At 46.4% G+C, this 17,779-nt stretch overlaps 1 protein-coding gene across 1 annotated transcript in view; it reads left to right on the top strand.

The window, feature by feature from the left end:
- The window catches only part of dscaml1 (Down syndrome cell adhesion molecule like 1), a 618,289-nt gene that overhangs the window by 319,978 nt on the left and 280,532 nt on the right, over positions 1–17,779 (top strand). Inside the window, exon 3 of the mRNA XM_070893140.1 lies at positions 14,610–14,752. Coding sequence (XP_070749241.1) covers positions 14,610–14,752 — 143 coding nt within the window. The remainder of the gene's footprint in view (positions 1–14,609; positions 14,753–17,779) is intronic.

The raw sequence follows: 17,779 nt of genomic DNA, 5'->3' as shown, positions 1-17,779 counted from the left end.
CTTCCGAATTGTCAGATACCCCCGTATGTTTAATTCCCAGTCTTGGCCACCCTGCAACCACGTTTCTGTAATGGCCACCAAATCATACCCATTTGTAATGATTTGTGCCGTCAACTCATTTACTTTATTTCGAATGCTGCGTGCGTTTAGGTAGAGTGTTTTAATCCTAGTTTTTAAACCATGATTTTTAATTTTGACCCCTCCTGCTGCCCCTTTATATTCATACATATTGTCCCTTCCTATCACCTTGTGGTTTACACTTACCCCAGTGCTACTCTGCTCTGTTGCCTCCTGCCTTTTGCATTCTTTCTTGGGATCCTGTTCATCTGCGCTCTCACCCACTCTAACTAGCTCAGAGTCCTCTCCTGTGTTCCGAATACTCCTTGCATTGAGGCACCGAGCTTTCAGGCTTGCCTTTTTATTACACTTTGACCCTTTAGAATTTTGCTGTGCATTGGCCCTTTTTGTTTTTTGCCTTGGGTTTCTCTGCCCTCTACTTTTACTCATCTCCTTTCTGTCTTTTGCTTCTGTCTCCATTTTGTTTCCCTCTGTCTCCCTGCATTGGTTCCCATCCCCCTGCCATATTAGTTTAACTCCTCCCCAACAGCACTAGCAAACACTCCCCCTAGGACATTGGTTCCGGTCCTGCCCAGGTGCAGACCGTCCGGTTTGTACTGGTCCCACCTCCCCCAGAACCGGTTCCAATGCCCCAGGAATTTGAATCCCTCCCTGCTGCACCACTGCTCAAGCCACGTATTCATCTGCGCTATCCTGCGATTCCTACTCTGACTAGCACGTGGCACTGGTAGCAATCCCGAGATTACTACTTTTGAGTTCTTTATAGCAATGTGTTCTTAATAGCAGTGTGTTACTATGCATTCCTAAGCAAAGAACCCATGAAGCAAATACATTATAACCGTAAATTGGCAGCCATGTTGGGACGCTTGAGACTCCCACGTTTTAAGCATTGACCAGACCTTCAAAGATCAAATTGCCTTCTGGAGTTTGAAGATCGTCGCTGCTTCGGGAGCTGAAACTGAGATTGAGTGGTGTTTGGAAAGACCAGCGTAAAGTACACTCCCTTTGTGTGTGTGCATGCCCAGTGGGCATAGGCATAATTAGGTTGGACACCAGTAAGCGCCTATAATCTATGATCAGAAGGGTGGTAAGTAGGTAAGGTTATGAAGGATGGAAGCTGTCGCTCAAAGTGGCAGGCTACTTTATCCTCAAAGCAAACTTCAGCCAGGACTATGAGACAGTGCCACAGGGAATGAGATATATTCTTGCACCATGATCTTGCTCTCCATAATGAGCCAACAACAAAGAAACCCTTTACTTGTTCACTTTTGTGTCATGTGGAGATTGACTGGGTAAGGGACAGCACTCAAGCACTGAAGAGTTTTTCAACGGTTTCCAGCACAAGATTCTCTTGAGGCAATGATAGTTATTCATAGACTTGATAACTAAATTAAGATGTTGAGTGAGGAAGGGAGATATCTAGTTCAGGTGAGTTAGCTCAGCTTTTGTCCCTTCGAAGAAATAAATGTACGTGTGGAGGCTCTGTTTAGGTTCAGCTGGGTCCGGATGGATACCTGAAATAAAGACTTGGATTTATATAACGCCTTTTACAACCTGAGGACATCCCAAACTGGTTTACAGCCAATGAAGTACTTATTGAGGAGTAGTTGTAACGTGGGAAACGCGTCAGCCAATTTGCGCACAGCAAGCTCCCACAAACAGTGAAGTGACAATGATCAGATGATCTGTTTTTGTGTTGTGGCCAATCTTCTTGTCCAACCAACGTTCTATTTAGAATCTTCCCCGATGAGCTTCTGTAGAATGGTTTTGGTGTGACGCAGGTTTCTGCATGCAGAAAGCAAGCACAAGCAGCGGAAGAAGCGTGCGGCAAACCAGACTCCCCACCCACCCTTTCCTTCAACCACTGTCTGTCCCACCTGTGACAGAGACTGTAATTCCCATATTGCACTGTTCAGTCATCTGAGAACTCACTCCAAGAGTGGAAGCAAGTCTTCCTCGATTCCGAGGGACTGTCTATGATGAAGATAAGGTGATATTTCACCGGGTTTAGCTTGTGATTCAGGGACCTCCTGTAATGTATGCACCTGTGAGTATCCTCACAGATTTATGGAGCTGTTGCATTGTGATGTTCACAAGACTCAATAAAACCCCAGTCAGTTAGGTCGAAATCATCCTCAATGAGGTATGCAGTTGTGAGCCTAGTGGATGAACTGGTAATGCGTCGTGTGATTGTTAAACCTTTGTTAATAAACCAACTAGCTCTTAATAGTAATGTGTTGCTACAAATTCTTAAGCAAAGAACCCAGGAAACAAATACATTACACCTCCCAATGTACTGTAAAGAAAGACTGGTAAGCACCAAGCGGGAATGTGAGGATTGAACTCAATCCCTCAATGCTTCAATAAAATGTGTGGATACCATTCACCCGTCTACAAAAAATAGCGTCGTGTATTGAGTTTTCTGGCAAATTTCCCAGAGCAGAAGCCAGGTGTTCCCAGACGCCGTCCATCCCAGAATCCACTGTGTGGAAGAGGAATAATAGCCGCTTCTCCCCTTATCCAATCCTACAGGGAAAGATGGAGTAGCATTGCTGGTTATGACATAAGATATAAGAATTAGGAGCAGGAGTAGGCCATACGGCCCCTCGAGCCTGCTCCGCCATTCAATAAGATCATGGCCGATCATTGACCTTCGTCCCACTTTCCCGCCCGATCTCCATATCCCTTGATTCCCCTGGACTCCAAAAATCTACCCATCTCTGCCTTGAATATATTCAGAGACTCAGCACCCACAGCCCTCTGGGGCAGCAAATTCCAAAGATTCACCACTATCTGAGTGAAGAAATTCCTCCTCATCTCAGTCCTAAATGGCCGACCCCTTACCCTGAGACTGTGAACCCTGGTTCCAGACTCTCCAGCTCGGGGAAACAACCTCTCAGCATCTACCCTGTCAATCCTCCTCAGAATCTTGTATGTCTCAATGAGATCACCTCATTCTTCCAAACTCCAGAGAGTATAGGCCCATTCTACACAATCTCTCATCATAAGACAGCCCTCTCAACCCAGGAATCAATCTAGTGAATCTCCGTTGTACCGCCTCTCAGGCAAGTATATCCTTCCTTAGATAAAGAGACCAAAACTGTGCACAGTACTCCTCTCTCAGGCAGCCCCTCGGAGTCGAGGATGACTTGCTTCCACACTAAAAATGAGTACTCGGGTGGCTGATGAGTCCAATGCGGGACCTACAGTCTCTGTCACAGGTGGGGCAGACGATGGTTGAAGGGACGGGTGGATGGGGTGCTTGGGTTGTCATGTGCTCCTTCCGCTGTTTGCACTTGGCTTCAGCTTGCTCCCAGCGGAGAGACTCAAGGTGTTCGGCGCCTTCTCGGATGCTTTTCCTCCACTTAGGGCCAGGGCCAGGGATTCCCAGGTGTCGGTGGGGATGTTGCATTTTATCAAGATGGCTTTGAGGGTGTCCTTGAAGCGTTTCCTCTGCCCACCTGGGGCTCGCTTGCCGTGACGAGAGCTCTGAGTAGAGCGCTGGTTTTGGAAGTTTCGTGTCGGGCATGCGGACAATGTGGCCCGCCCAACGGCGCTGGTCGAGTGTGGTCAGTGCTTCGATGCTGGGGATGTTGGCCTGAGCGAGAACGCGGACGTTGGTGCGTCTATCCTGCCAAAGGATTTGCAGGATTTTGCGGAGGCAGCATTGGTGGTACTTCTCCAGTGCTTTGAGGTACAGTACTCGAGGTGTGGTCTCACCAGCGCCCTGTACAATTGTAGCAAGACTTCCTTACTCTTGTACTCCAACCTTCTTTCTTATTGCTTGCTGTACCTGCATGCTCGCTTTCTGTGTTTCTTGCACAAGGACACACAAATCTCTCTGAACACCAACATTTAAATGGCTGGATTTGTTGTAGTTTCTATATGCTTGCCAGAGAATGTTATTAATAAACTATTAAAATATACAAGCCAGGGTCGATTCCCCATGAAGTAAATAAGACGATAGGAACCTGATTTAAACTGCACCAAAAAGCGTCTTGCCCGCAGTATATACGGTAAGCAGAATGTCGCAGAGAATTATTTTTGTTTTACCTGTTTAGTCTGCAGGCTAAATGGAAAATATGACAACATAATCAACTGCTGGAGAGTGTGCGATGTGTGAGCAAACACCTTGTTTGTTTAGTGTGATTTCCCTATGTAGAGGAGGCAGTCGCTCTTAATTGGGGTCTCGGCTGCCAGAACAGTGCCTGTCAGAATCACTCCTGCTGGAGCTGATGTTAAAGGACGGAAAGGCTCCAGCATCCAGCTGCCATGGTGCAACGCTGCAATCTCATCATCTGTAATGCATTTGAATAAATCAGGAAGGAAATCAGCGCTGCTTGTAAAGAAGCCGGGCCTGGCAGATGTGGCAGTGAATCCGTGATGCTCTCCAGCAATCGCTCAGATTGCTCAGCAACATAAAGGAACGAGGCACACAGCTCACTGTACATGCACCCGTCCTTGACGGCAGATCGCTGAAGGGAGGCAGCGTCGCGGCAGTGTCAGCTGACTACTTTCGGGCACGACACTTCAGTGTCCTGAGCGCAGCATTTAACTCAGACACGAAAAGACCGCTTCAAAGAAAAACTGCATATAGTGCACACACTGGGGGCAAAGATGCCGACTGTGCCAGCTTGGGGGCGATAACAGCTGCAAGATAAGACTTCCTGCCCGAGGGCATATAGGCCAGGCCGGGTACCTAAAGGACATTAGTGAACCAGATGAATTTTTACGCCAATCCCATGGTTACATGATCACCATTACTGACATTAGCTTTGTATTCTCGTTAGTTAACTAAATTTAAATTCCCTAGTTGCCATGACAGGACTTGAACTCATGTCTTCGGGATCATTAGTCCAGGCCTCTGGAACGCTCGTCTGGTAACATGCCCACTGTGCTACTGTTGCCCAAATGCTATTGGGCATGCAGGTTAGAATTATGATCAGCATATCTATTTGGACACCAGAATCCAGATTCAAACATCCTAAAGGGGTATCGTCACCACCTGCAAAGTTAGTTTGGTGAGGTTCTGAGTCCAAAGGTCATCGGTTTCAGTCATTGGCACGATCAAACCATAAGTACACATTGAATTGTTCTTCCACCATCATCATAGGCAGTTTCTCGGAATCGAGGAAGACTTGCTCCCACTCTAAAAGTCTCTCAGGTGACTGAACAGTCCAATAGGGGAATTACAGTCTCTGTCAGGTGGGACAGACAGTGGTTGAGGGTAAGGGAGGGTGGGACGGGTTTGCCTCACGCTCCTTCCGCTGCCTGTGCTTGTTTTCTGCACGCTCTCGGCGACGAGACTCGGGGTGCTCAGCGCCCTCCCCGATGCTGTTCCTCCACTCAGGGCAGTCTCTGGCCAGGGACTCCCAGGTGTCGGTGGGGATGTTGCACTTTATCTATTGCCCTTCCACCACTAATTGGTGCTCCCTTTGTAAACATGCTAGACCGGTTTGGCGCCTCGATGACCTCCATTCATGATGCAATTGCATGTCCCGGTGTGAGCACGGCTGCCACACGAAAAACCAGCTCACCGTCGCTCAATGTCACCAAATCTTTATCAGTGAACCTGCCCCTAATGGCGTCACTCAAGATGTTTTATTTATTTGCCTTCATGCTCTCGCATAGGGGAGATCAGCGAATTGGTATTGGCCATTTGCACTTGCTGCCTGCTGGACAAAGCTGAGTGTGAACGTTGGCGGCCCGCATTGAGGCAGGCTCCAAGTTGCAGTGTAAATACAGGAGAGCGGCAATAGTTGGTTATCTCCCGTGAGACATGGACCAGGGCCAGCGTCCTGATGCTTTGCAGAGCCCTGGCTCAGTGGGCAGCACACGCGCCTCTGAGTTACAAGGTTGTGGGGTTCAGGTCCCACTCCAGGAACTTGAGCGCAATAAATCTAGGCTGCCACTCCCAGTGCAGTGCTGAGGGAGCGCTGCACTGTCGGAGTCTTTGAATGAGACGTTAAACCGAGGTCCCGTCTGCTCTCTCGGGTGGACGTAAAAGATCCCATGGCTCTATCTCGAAGAAGCGCTAAAGAGTTCTCCCCGGTGTCATGGCCAATATTTATCCCTCAATCAACATAACAAAAACAGATTATCTGGTCATTATCACATTGCTGTGTGTGGGAGCTTGCTGTGCGCAAATTGGCTGCTGCATTTCCCACATTACACCAGTGACTATACTACAAAAATACTTCATTGGCTGTAAAGCGCTTTGAGACGTCCGGCGGTCGTGAAAGGCGCTATATAAATGCAAGTCTTTTTTAGCGGTCCTACTGATCCACTGAAATTGCAGGGGAACTTCACTGAAATTCTACCTTCCACCTGCCCCCAACCCCACACTCAATGTCAGGGTAAAAGTGCTTTAAAATTGATCTTGCATGCAAGCGGCATAAACCAATGTAAAGGATCCCAAGAGATCCACTCACACTTGAAGTTGTGTACAAACCATTTCTGTCCTCTGTGTGAAGCAGCCTTTAGTTTGACAGGAATTCAATCTAGCTCTACCCTGATATTCTCACACTAAGATTTCCATTCCTGCTCAGTTCAGTTCCACTTGCCCTGTGATATCACACTGCCATGGGGTGATATTTATGCATAGGGAGGCGGCATAGAATTACAAGTCAAGCTTTAATCAGTACCATTAACCGTGTAAAAGATGTTGGGGAAAGGGCACAGCTAAGGATCATTGTCATTGCAATCTTTTCACAACCGAATGAACACTGTGTAAATTGACTGAACCTGATGCATATATTTATGTTCAATTATTTATGTACCAATAATTTTTAAAAATAGCAATTAAAAAAGAAATGACATAATACCTGTACTGATGAAAAATAAATATTGCAAAGCGAATATTTTTGAAATTGTGCTGAAATAAAAAGAAAGACTTGCATTTATATATGTCCAGTCACCACCGCGTCATTGTTAATGGCTACCAATTGTCCTGGGGTTCCACAGCAAGGCCAGCTTAATTCCAAACTCCTGTATTAAACCCTCCTCAGCTACACAACCCTTCAAATACTTCCAATTTTTGACACCCAACGTCAGCATCAAACATTTGCAAGTGTAACGCGGGCTGGATGAGTGATGACGCTTACGTTTACTTTGTACCAATAATTGTGCATTAACCCCAATTTAAGTATCTTCCTACACTTGTGTAATGTTTCAAATTGTCCCATCAACCAGCAATTATAGGATCATAGAAGAATACAATACAGAAGGAGGCCCACCGTACCTATACCAGCCCTGTGAAAGAAAGACTTGCATTTATATAGTGCCTTTCAAGACCCACCGGATGTCCCAAAGTTCTTCACAGCCAATGAAGTACCTTTGGAGTGTAGTCACTGTTGTAATGTGGGAAACGCAGAAGCCAATTTGCGCACAGCAAGCTCCCATAAACAGCAACGTGAGAATGACCAGATAATGTTATGTTGTTTCAGGGATAAATATTGGCCAGAACAGATCCTGTCAGTTCCCACGTCGGGGTTGGGGGTGGGGTGGGGGAGGATTAGGTTTAAAATCACTCCCCTCCCCCCCCACTATCAAAGCTATTCGAACACAGGCAACCAGCCATTGTGGCCAGCATCAAGTTATACCCGAGGTTTGTTCTCAAGTCTCCTTTCTTGCTGGTCGCCTCCGTGATGCGAGGAAATGGGAGGAAGCCCATGACAGAAAGAAAGGTGCATTTAATGCGCCGTTGATATTTCTCTCCTGAAGGAGTCCAGCTGTCACTTGACTGACTGGGTGCTTCTTTCTCACGTGAGGGCAAGCTCCCGATGTTACTGTGTGCAGCCAGGGATTTCAGCTGGTAGGCGCTGCTAACAAAATTATAAATGCCTTCCATTTGGAACCCGCTTATGAATTCACTTTAAAAAAAAAAATCCCATCAGAGGAGCCTTTCTAGGTCTATTTACGATGTTGCTACACACAGCAACCAGAGGGAATCAACCCACTTCTTTGTTCTCTCTCTTTCTCATTCATTTTACCGTTTTAAACAAAGATTCCTTGTCTCCCACTCGTTGCCTCTGCTCTCGCCCCTTCCGCAGCCTTGAGTAATTGTATTAGACACCACAATATTCTGCTTCCGGAAAGAGATCACACAGCAATTACTCACAAGCCTGTGGTGTATCGTTGTCATAAATAAATGATTCGCCATCCCTTTGAGTTTATTCGAAGATGTCCACCAAATCTCTCTCTCTCTCTGCTCGGATTTCTCTCTCTCTCTCTCTCGCTCGCTCTCATTCCCTTTGATGATCCGCTTCACCATGGCTTGGACGCTAAACCATTTGAATTCATCCCCCTTCTCACGGATGGAGTGGCAGCAGAATAGAATCCGTGTTTTTCCCTTTTGTCGACTGGTTTCCATTCGTGCCGTTGCCAATAGTAATTCATTCATTGCTAGCTAGGCCAGCCCTTATTGCCAGTCACTATTTACCCTTGGGGTGGAGGTGGACCGCCATTTCAGAGGGCAGTCAAGAGTCAAGCACAATGAATTATAAGTAGAAATTAACACAGGTGACCAAAGGCTTGGTCAAAGAGGTAGGTTTTAAGGAGTGTCTTGAAGGAGGAAAGAGAGGTAGAGAGATGGAGGGGTTTAGGCAGGGAGTTCCAGAGCTTGGGGCCCAGGCAACGGAAGGCATGGCCACCAATGGTTGAGCGATTATAATTCACAGACGAGGGGGTTTTAAAAGAAACCCGTGTGCGCAGCAAAGAAGCGAGGTTAGTAGGCCAATAGAATCGAGAACTTTGCAGTGATGCCATTTCTATGGGGTTATTTTTAGATTAGGGTCATGCAGAAAGTGGTGTCCTATGGCGTACGTGCCAGGATTCACTCCTCCCCCGACAGGGCCTCCAGGGACTTGAGCACAAAAAAGTCTCGGTTGACACTCCCGGTGCAGTGCTGAGGGAGGGCTGCACTGTCGGAGGTGCCGTCTTTCGAATGAGACGTTAAACCGAGGTCCCTTCTGCCCTCTCAGGTGGACGTAAACGATCCCATGGCACTATTTTGAAGAAGAGCAGGGGAGTTATCCGAGTGTCCTGGGCCAATATTTATCCCTCAATCAACATAACAAAGTTCACAGGGTCAGTGGGTAGACCTTGCATTCCAGTGGTCAGTGACAATCACATCGCGGGCACCTGCCGAGGGACAGTCTGACTGAGGTGTCCCGGCCACAGTGCGGATGAAGAGCTCCAGAAATTATTTGATTTCCCCCCCCGCACCTGCTCCCCCACCCCTTACAAAGAAAGAAAGAAATGCATTTATATAGCGCCTCTCACGGCCTCAGGACCTTCGCAAAGTGCTTTACAGTCACGAAAGTGCTTTTTAAAGTGTAGTCGCTGTTGTACTGTGGGAAACGCGGCAGCCAATTTGCGCACAGCAAGCTCCCACAAACAGCAACGTGATAATAACCAGATGATCTGTTTTTGTGATGTTGATTGAGGGATAAATATTGGCCAGGACACTGGGGATAACTCCCCTCCTCTTCTTCCAAATAGAAATAAAGAAAGACTTGCATTTGTATCGCACCTTTCACGACCACTGGCAGCCAACTTGTGCATAGCAAGCTCTCACAAACAGCAATGTGATAATGACTATTCCAGGGACATGAGCACAAAAAAGTCTAGGCTAACACTCTGGTGCAGCGCTGAGGGAGCGCTGCACTGTCGGAGGTGCCGTGTTTGGGATGAGACGTTGAACTGAGGCCCCGTCTGCTCTCTCAGCTGGATGTAAAAAGTCCCATGTCAATATTTCGAAGAAGAGCAGGGGAGTTATCTCCGGTGTCCTGGCCAATATTTATCCCTCAATCAAAAAAAACCAAAAAACAGATTATTTGGTCATTATCACATTGCTGTTTGTCGGAGCTTGCTGTGCGCAAATTGGCCGCTGCGTTTATCGCATTACAACAGTGACTGCACTCCAAAAGTACTTCATTGGCTGTAAAGCGCTTTGAGATGACCGGTAGTCGTGAAAGGTGCTATATAAATCCAAGTCTCCCTTTCTTTCTCACTCATACACACTTTTTTAAAAAAAAGACCAGAGTGATTCACATCACGCATGCAAAATTGATATTGGCAGCAGCTCCTTGGAGGGATTAACCTAATCCCACTGATTTCCCCCGCTCGGTTATATTACACGTTAGGCCTTTTCAAGGAGCCTTTGTTGCCTGACAAAGAAGAACAAGAAGTACAACATCAGGAAATGTTGGTGGAAGGAGCAGTACGTGATTGTGGGCTGGGCGAAGCGTGCGCCGAAGCCCTGGGAAGAAGGCGGCTGCCCGTGTTGCGAGAGCAGCTCTGGCGTTGACTGACCCTTGGCCGATGGCAGCTCCTGACATTCTGCAGGGAGCTGGGAGTTGAAGATACAATTTACTCACCGCGGCACTGTGATTGCACCTGATGCACTGTCTGTGCTCTGGCATTAACCCAGGGGCAGGCGTATTTCGTATCTGAAACAATTTGGTTTGCAGATGTACAATACATTATAACTAGTTATGTTAAATGCTGCAACAATATGTGCTGGGTCCGCTCACATGCTGCGGTTACTGTTTTGTGCGGCAAATTATCTTCATCGTCCTCTTGGCTTTTCGTGGCGGAGATGCAAAAAAAAAAGCAAAATTAGGGGCGGCTCCAAAATAACGCGAACTGCAAGGCTTAGAAAACTGGAATACTTTATTAATCTGAGAGGACCTTAAAGAGCAAAGTGCCTGCCATCAAATTCTCTGACTGAAAATTTAGTTGCAATGTATTTGCTTCCTGGGTTCTTTGCTTAAGAATTCATAGCAACACATTGCTGTTAAGAACTAGTTGGTTTATTAACAAAGGTTTTACAATCACACGACACATTACCAGTTCATACACCAGGCTCACAACTGCATACCTCATCGTGGATCCCCCGAACCCAACTGGCTGGGGTTATATTGAGTCTTGTGAACATCACATGACTGGCTGAGCCACTCTCAATGCAATAGCACTACAACTATTTTTGTATGCAACAGCTCTACAACTCTTTTGTTGCAAATAAATAAACAGTTAATCCAAGTGCCCCCTCATTAAAGGGGGACGGGGGGAACACTCCAAAAACTTTTCAGGTGCCCTTTTGCAACAGCTCTACAACTCTTTTTGGGGGGGGGGGAACAAAATAAACATTACAACAGCTCTACAAACCTGTGAGCATATTCACAGGTGCATACGTTACACTAGTGAGATTGAACGCATTGCCCTGAGAGTTTGGGAGCAAATTCTGTACTGTTCCATAAGGCAGGTTGTGATTGCTATCGGATTTACATACGGACATAGCAAAAGGAGGAGGCCATTCAGCCCCTCCAGTCTGTTTCACCATTCAATTAGATCAAGGCTGATCTATATCTTAGCTCCATCTACCCGCCTTGGTTCCGGAACCCTTAAAGTTCTTGCCAAACAAAAACCAATCAATCTCAGCTCTGATTTTTTTCAATTGATCCCCCAGCTTCAATAGCTTTTTGGGGTCTGACATCACTTCTGAAAGTCTAGTTCTAACGTTAAGATTATGCCCCCTGATTCTGGACTCCCCCACCAGAGGAAATAGTTTATATCTATTTAACCTTTAATTAACTTCAACACCTCAATGAGCACCCCTCAATCTTCTAAACTCAAGGGAATAGAAGCCTAGTCTGTGCAACCTGTCCTCATAATGTAACTATTTTAGCCCTGATAACATTCTGGTGAATATAATTTACCTTGTCCTTTTAAGGTTTTCTAGATCTACCTAAGAACATAAGAAATAGGAGCAGGAGTCGGCCATTTGGCCCCTCGAGCCTGCTCCACCATTCAATAAGATCATGGCTGATCTGATCATGGACTCAGTTCCACTTCCCTGCTTGCATCTATATGAGGCAGATGTGAGATCCTATAACCCTTGTTTGCAAAATCTTGTTGGGAGTCCGGTGGATTTCACATGATGTCGTGGCAAAAATATCCAAGTAATCGGATTTATCCCAGAATTTTCACTTGCTGCCGAGAAAGTTTTTTGTACAGTGTTCACTATTTCAAAACTGAAATTGCTGCATCCAATACAGACAAAGATGGAAGTGCTCAAATAGTGAAAAGTGGATGGTTTATCGATGTTACTTGAATCCCCTCTTGTGATGTACCCTTGATCGCCCACAGGGGAGCTCCAGTTGAAACTTGGGCCCATATATTACTAGACAAGCAATGCAGAGACCTGGACTAATGATAAGGCGTACATGAGTTCAAATCCCACCACGGCAGCTGCGGAATTTAAATTCAGTTAATGACAGAATAGAATCATAGAAATTTACAGCACGGAAGGAGGCCATTTGGCCCATTGTGTCTGTGCCGGCCGCAAAGAGCTATCCAGCTTAATCCCACTTTCCAGCTCTAGGTCCGTAGCCCTGTCGGTTACGGCACTTCAACTGCACATCCAAGTACTTTTTAAATGCTCTGAAGATTTCTGCCTCTCCCACCCTTTCAGGCAGTGAGTTCCAGACCCCCACCACCCTCTGGGTGAAAAGAATTCTCCTCAAAACACCTGTAATCAGGAATAAAAAGTCAGTATCAGTACTGGTGACCATGAAACTACCGGATTGTGGTAAAAACCCCAACTGGTTCACTAATATCCTTCGGGGAAGGAACTCCATTGTCCTTACCCGGTCTGGCCTATATGTGACTCCAGATCCACAGCAATGTGGTAGACTCTTAACTGCCCTCTGAACTGGCCTCACAAGCCATTCTGTTGTACCACAACCACTACAAAGAACAGAGTTCAAGAAGGCAGCTCACCACCACCTTCTCGAGGGCAATTAAGGACGGGCAATAAATGCTGGCCTTGCCAGTGCCACCTACATCTCGTGAACACATTTTTTTTTAAACCCTGTAGCCCGTGTTACTCTGCTAAAGTTACAGAGGGCGCTCGTGGGAGCAGTGTTATTCTGGTCCGCTGCTAGACGAGGGATTAGGAGCTTTCATGATCAAACCCCGTGGTTGTAATGGCAGCTACATCAGGATTTGTTTGTCTGCGTGGCTTACAGATGTGACATGCCCTGTGTATAGGGACGTGCCATTGCCAATGTGTATAATGAGGCTGCAGTAAAATTGAGGGGTGCTGGTGACATTTGAAGTTACTGGATTGAAGCCCAAGCAGTTTATCTTGTCATCGCGGGCCTCAAACTGTGTTAAAATTCATCTCATCATATCCTTAATGATAAGGGCAGGAAAATGTATCTTGGCAGAGGCATGACAGGAATGCTGAGTATTAATATGCTTTCTTGACAGAGTTGCCCCTGAATTAAAGGGCGCCCTGAGCCAGTGACAAGGTGCACAGTTCTTGCACCTTTGGGACTTGAACTCAAATCTAACGTAGACATTCGAGATGCCGGTTTCTTTTTTCTAATGTGCGGTTGGCTGAAATGAGTTTGGAGCACTTTCACTTCTGTGTCTGATGGGCAAATTACTGTCCATAATTCCCCACTAATGGTTGCAAATTGACGCTTTCACTGAGAGAGAGAGGTCAGCGGGTTGGCTGGTGAGAGAGGCAGAAATGACACTGATGCAGAAAGGCTGCTCTGCTGAGGGATGCTATTGGAGCTGAGGGCTTTATTCTGCACCTAACTCTCTGACTGACTGACCACCTGTTGTATCAGCCAATGGCTCAGTGGGTAGCCCACTTGCCTCTGTATCAGAAGGTTGTGGGTTCAAGTCCTACCCCAGAGACTTGAGCATATAAATCTCCAGTGCAGAGCTGAGGGAGTGCTGCACTGTCGGAGGTGCCATCTTTTGGATGAGACTTTAAACCGAGGCCGCGTCTGCTCTCTCAGGTGGATTCCATGGATGCTAAATATATATCCCAGGGAGACCAATTATTTAATTTATTTAGCTTGGTCCTGTTTGGATAACTGTAGAATTAATGGAAGTCAAGTCAAATGTCATTTGCCATGAGACGTTAAACGGAGACCCTTGTCTACTCGCTCAGTGGACATAAAAGATCCCATAGCCCTATTCAAAGATCAGGGGAGTTCTCCCCTGTGTCCTGGCAAATATTTATCCCCCAATCTACATCACTAAAAGAACGGATTATCTGGCCATTATCAGATTATCTGGCCATCATCTCATTGCTGTGTGTGGGAGCTGGTGCATATTTGGCTGTCGTGTTTCCCACATTACAGCAGTGACTACACTTCAGAAGTACTTCGTTGGCTGTGAAGCTCTTTGGGTCATCCCAAGGTCACGAAAGGCGCTGTCCTAAATGCAAGTTCTTTCTTTTACTTACAGGATAAATTGGCTCAGCCGTCAAGAGATCTGAATGGTATACTTTGTCCAGGCCCCTCATCATTTTCTCTGTGCTGCTGATTTCCACTATACAAATTATAGAGTGATGACCACTTCAACTGTTGCTGAAATGATGTCTCATCCTATTGTCAGAGACCATCTGTGGAATGGCTATTAGAACTCTGCTCCGCACAGTAGCTGATTGACATTGAATGCTGACAAGATGCTGAATGAATTTTTTTTTTCTCTTTGTCTCTAGGGAGCAGATTCCGCATCACTTCATATGGAGCCTTGTACATATCAGATGTACAAAAGGAGGACGCGCTGTCTACATACAGGTGTATCACCCGACATAAATACAGCGGAGAAACCCGGCAGAGCAACGGAGCCCGTCTCTCTGTTTCCGGTAAGGGCCTGGGCCACGCTGTTGACATCATTCTTTCTATTCGTTCCACGATTTGGGCATCGCTGGCAAAGCCAGCATTTATTGCCCATCCCTAATTGTCCTTGAGAACATTAGAACATAAGAAATAGGAGCAGGAGTAGACCATTTTGCCCCTCGAGCCTGCTCCACCATTCAATAAGATCATGGCTGATCTGATCCTGGCCTCAACTCCGCTTCCCTGCCCGCTCCCAATAACCCTTCACTCCCTTATCGTTTAAATACCTGTCTGTCTCCACCTTAAGTATATTCAATGACCCAGCCTCCACAGCTCTCTGGGGCAGAGAATTCCAAAGATTCACCACCCACTGAGAGAAGAAATTCCTTTTCATCTCCGTTTAAAATGGGCGACGCCTTATTCTGAAACTATGGTCCCTAGTTCTAGATTCCCCCACGAGGGGAAACATCCTCAGCATCTCAGCATCTACCCTGTCAAGCCACCCCAGAATCTTATACATTTCAACAAGATCACCTCTCATTCTTCTAATGAGCATAGGCCCAACCTGCTCAACCCTTCTTCATAAGACAACCACTTCATCTCAAGAATCAACGTCATGAACTTTCTCTGAACTGCCTCCAATCCAAGTATATCCCTCCTTAAATGAGTTGATGGTGAGCTGCCTTCTTGAACTGCTGCAGTCCGTGTGGTGAAGGTGCTCCCACAGTGCTGTTAGGGAGGGAGTTCCAGGATTTTAACCTAGTGACGATGAGGGAACGGCCGAGATATTTCCAAGTCAGGATGGTGTGTGACTTGGAGGGGAACGTGGAGGTGGTGGTGTTCCCATGCGCCTGCTGCCCTTGTCCTTCTAGGTGGTAGAGGTCGCGGGTTTGGGAGGTGCTGCCGAAGAAGCCTTGGCGAGTTGCTGCAGTGCATCTTGTAGATGGTGCACACTGCAGCCACGGTGCGCCGGTGGTGGAGGGAGTGAATGTTGAAGCTGGTGGATGGGGTGCCAATCAAGCGGGCTGCTTTGTCCTGGATGGTGCCAAGCTTCTTGAGTGTTGTTGGAGCTGCACTCATCCAGGCAAGTGGAGAGTATTCCATCACACTCCTGACTTGTGCCTTGTAGATGATGGAAAGGCTTTGGGGAGTCAGGAGATGAGACACTCACCACAGAATGCCCAGCCTCTGACCCGCTCTTGTTGCCGCAGTATTTATGTGGCTGGTACAGTTAAGTTTCTGGTCAATGGTGACTCCCAGGATGTTGATGGTGGGGGATTCGACGATGGTAATGCCTTTGAATAACAAGGGGCGGTGGTTAGATTCTCGTTTGTTGGAGATGGTCATTGCCTGGCACTTGTGCGCAAATGTAACCTGTCACTTATCAGTCCAAGTGGCAGGTTACATTTGGGCCACATAATTACCAGGCATAAGTCTGGCTTTAGCATCTTGACTCCCACTGCCACTCAGGGTTACCAATCCTCCAGGATTGACTTGGACTCTCCAGGAATTAAAGATGAATCCAAGTCCTTGGAGAGGGTGCAAAGTAGATTTACCGGAATGGCACCAGGGATGGGGGTCTTCAGTTTGGTGGAGAGACGAGAGAAGCTGGGGGTGTTCTCCTTCGAGCAGAGTAGGTTAAGAGAAGATTTAATGGAGGCGTTCAAAATTATAAATGGTTTTGATAGAGCAGATAGACAGAAACTGTTTCCAGTGGTGGAAGGGACACAGCTTTAAAGTTATTGACAAAAGAATCAGAGGTGGGATGAGGAGAATGTTTTTACGCAGCGAGTTGTTCCGATCGGGAATGCGCTATCTGAAAGGGAAGCGGATTCAATTAAAAGCTTTCAAAAGGGCATTGGATAAATACTTGAAAAGGAAAAATTGTCAGTGCTGTGGAGAAAGAGCGGGGGAGTGGGACTAACTGGATAGCTCATTCAAAGAGCCGGCACAAGCTCGATGGGCCAATTTACGATTCCATGATTCTATAAATCTAATCACTTGGACACTGCTGCGTGTATCTCCGGGAGTGCATTTAAAAAAAAAATGTGTTCCTTTCATTTTCTTTGAAGACTTTTGTTTATTAGTTATAAACATGTTGGAGATGGAGGAGAGTCTGTTTGACTGGGCGGAGGGTAGTTAAAGGCGGGAAAACCTCCAGGACTATGTCCAACGGCACTTGGAAACTCTACCGCCACTGTACTATTGACCTTGGCCTCTGTGCTTTGGAGAGGTCGGACTGGACAACGGGCATACAATCAACACGCACAGTACTTCAGTAAATCTGTGTGATGGGCTCGCTGGAAATGGAAGTGTGAACCTGTCCTAATTGCTTACCCGGTAAACGCATTGACCACTGTGAAAGTCAATCCTTCAGGCCAGATTATCCCTGGTTTAATATCCACTGTGTACAGAAAATGTTGGGACAGAAAGGAGGCCACTTGGCTGATTGTGCCAGTTCTGCTGGTGCCGTTGGTATTTGCCTCATTGGAACCAACCAGGAGAAAAATCGTAGGGGCATTACAAAAATGATGGCCCTGAAATTCCGAGGAGGGCTTCCCACGGGTAAATCCTGAAAAAATAGAAATAAACTGCGCACTTACCTGAAGCTGCTGTGCCCGCTGGAACTCCCGATCCACAGGCCTCCTCTCCCAACGACGCGCAGCACGTGCACGTCGGGACGTCAGCAGGAGTCACGTGGGCCTGGACACCCAATCACAGGTAAGTATTTTCTCATTCATTGTAAGAGGAGTTTTGTAAGTTACGAACCTCCTATACTGTGAATGAGAAAATCCCTAAAACGCACAAACACTACACAAAACATTTAAAAAACATCTCATACAATAAACTTATAGAAATTAAAAACGTTACACATGTTTTTTAAATTAAAAAAAATTCCCGATTTTTAAAAAAAGTTAGGGTTATGGTTTAAAATTAAATTATCTGAGTGAGCAGGATTTTAACATAAATGTGTTTTAAAATTTTTTAATTTTAACCATGTTTTTTCTATGTTTTTATACTCACGCCTGTAAAAGCAGGCTATACGCCGGCTT

Source organism: Pristiophorus japonicus, chromosome 11 (assembly GCF_044704955.1).
Source record: "Pristiophorus japonicus isolate sPriJap1 chromosome 11, sPriJap1.hap1, whole genome shotgun sequence".
Lineage (NCBI taxonomy): Eukaryota > Metazoa > Chordata > Chondrichthyes > Pristiophoridae > Pristiophorus > Pristiophorus japonicus.
This window is presented reverse-complemented; position numbering and strand designations above follow the sequence as displayed.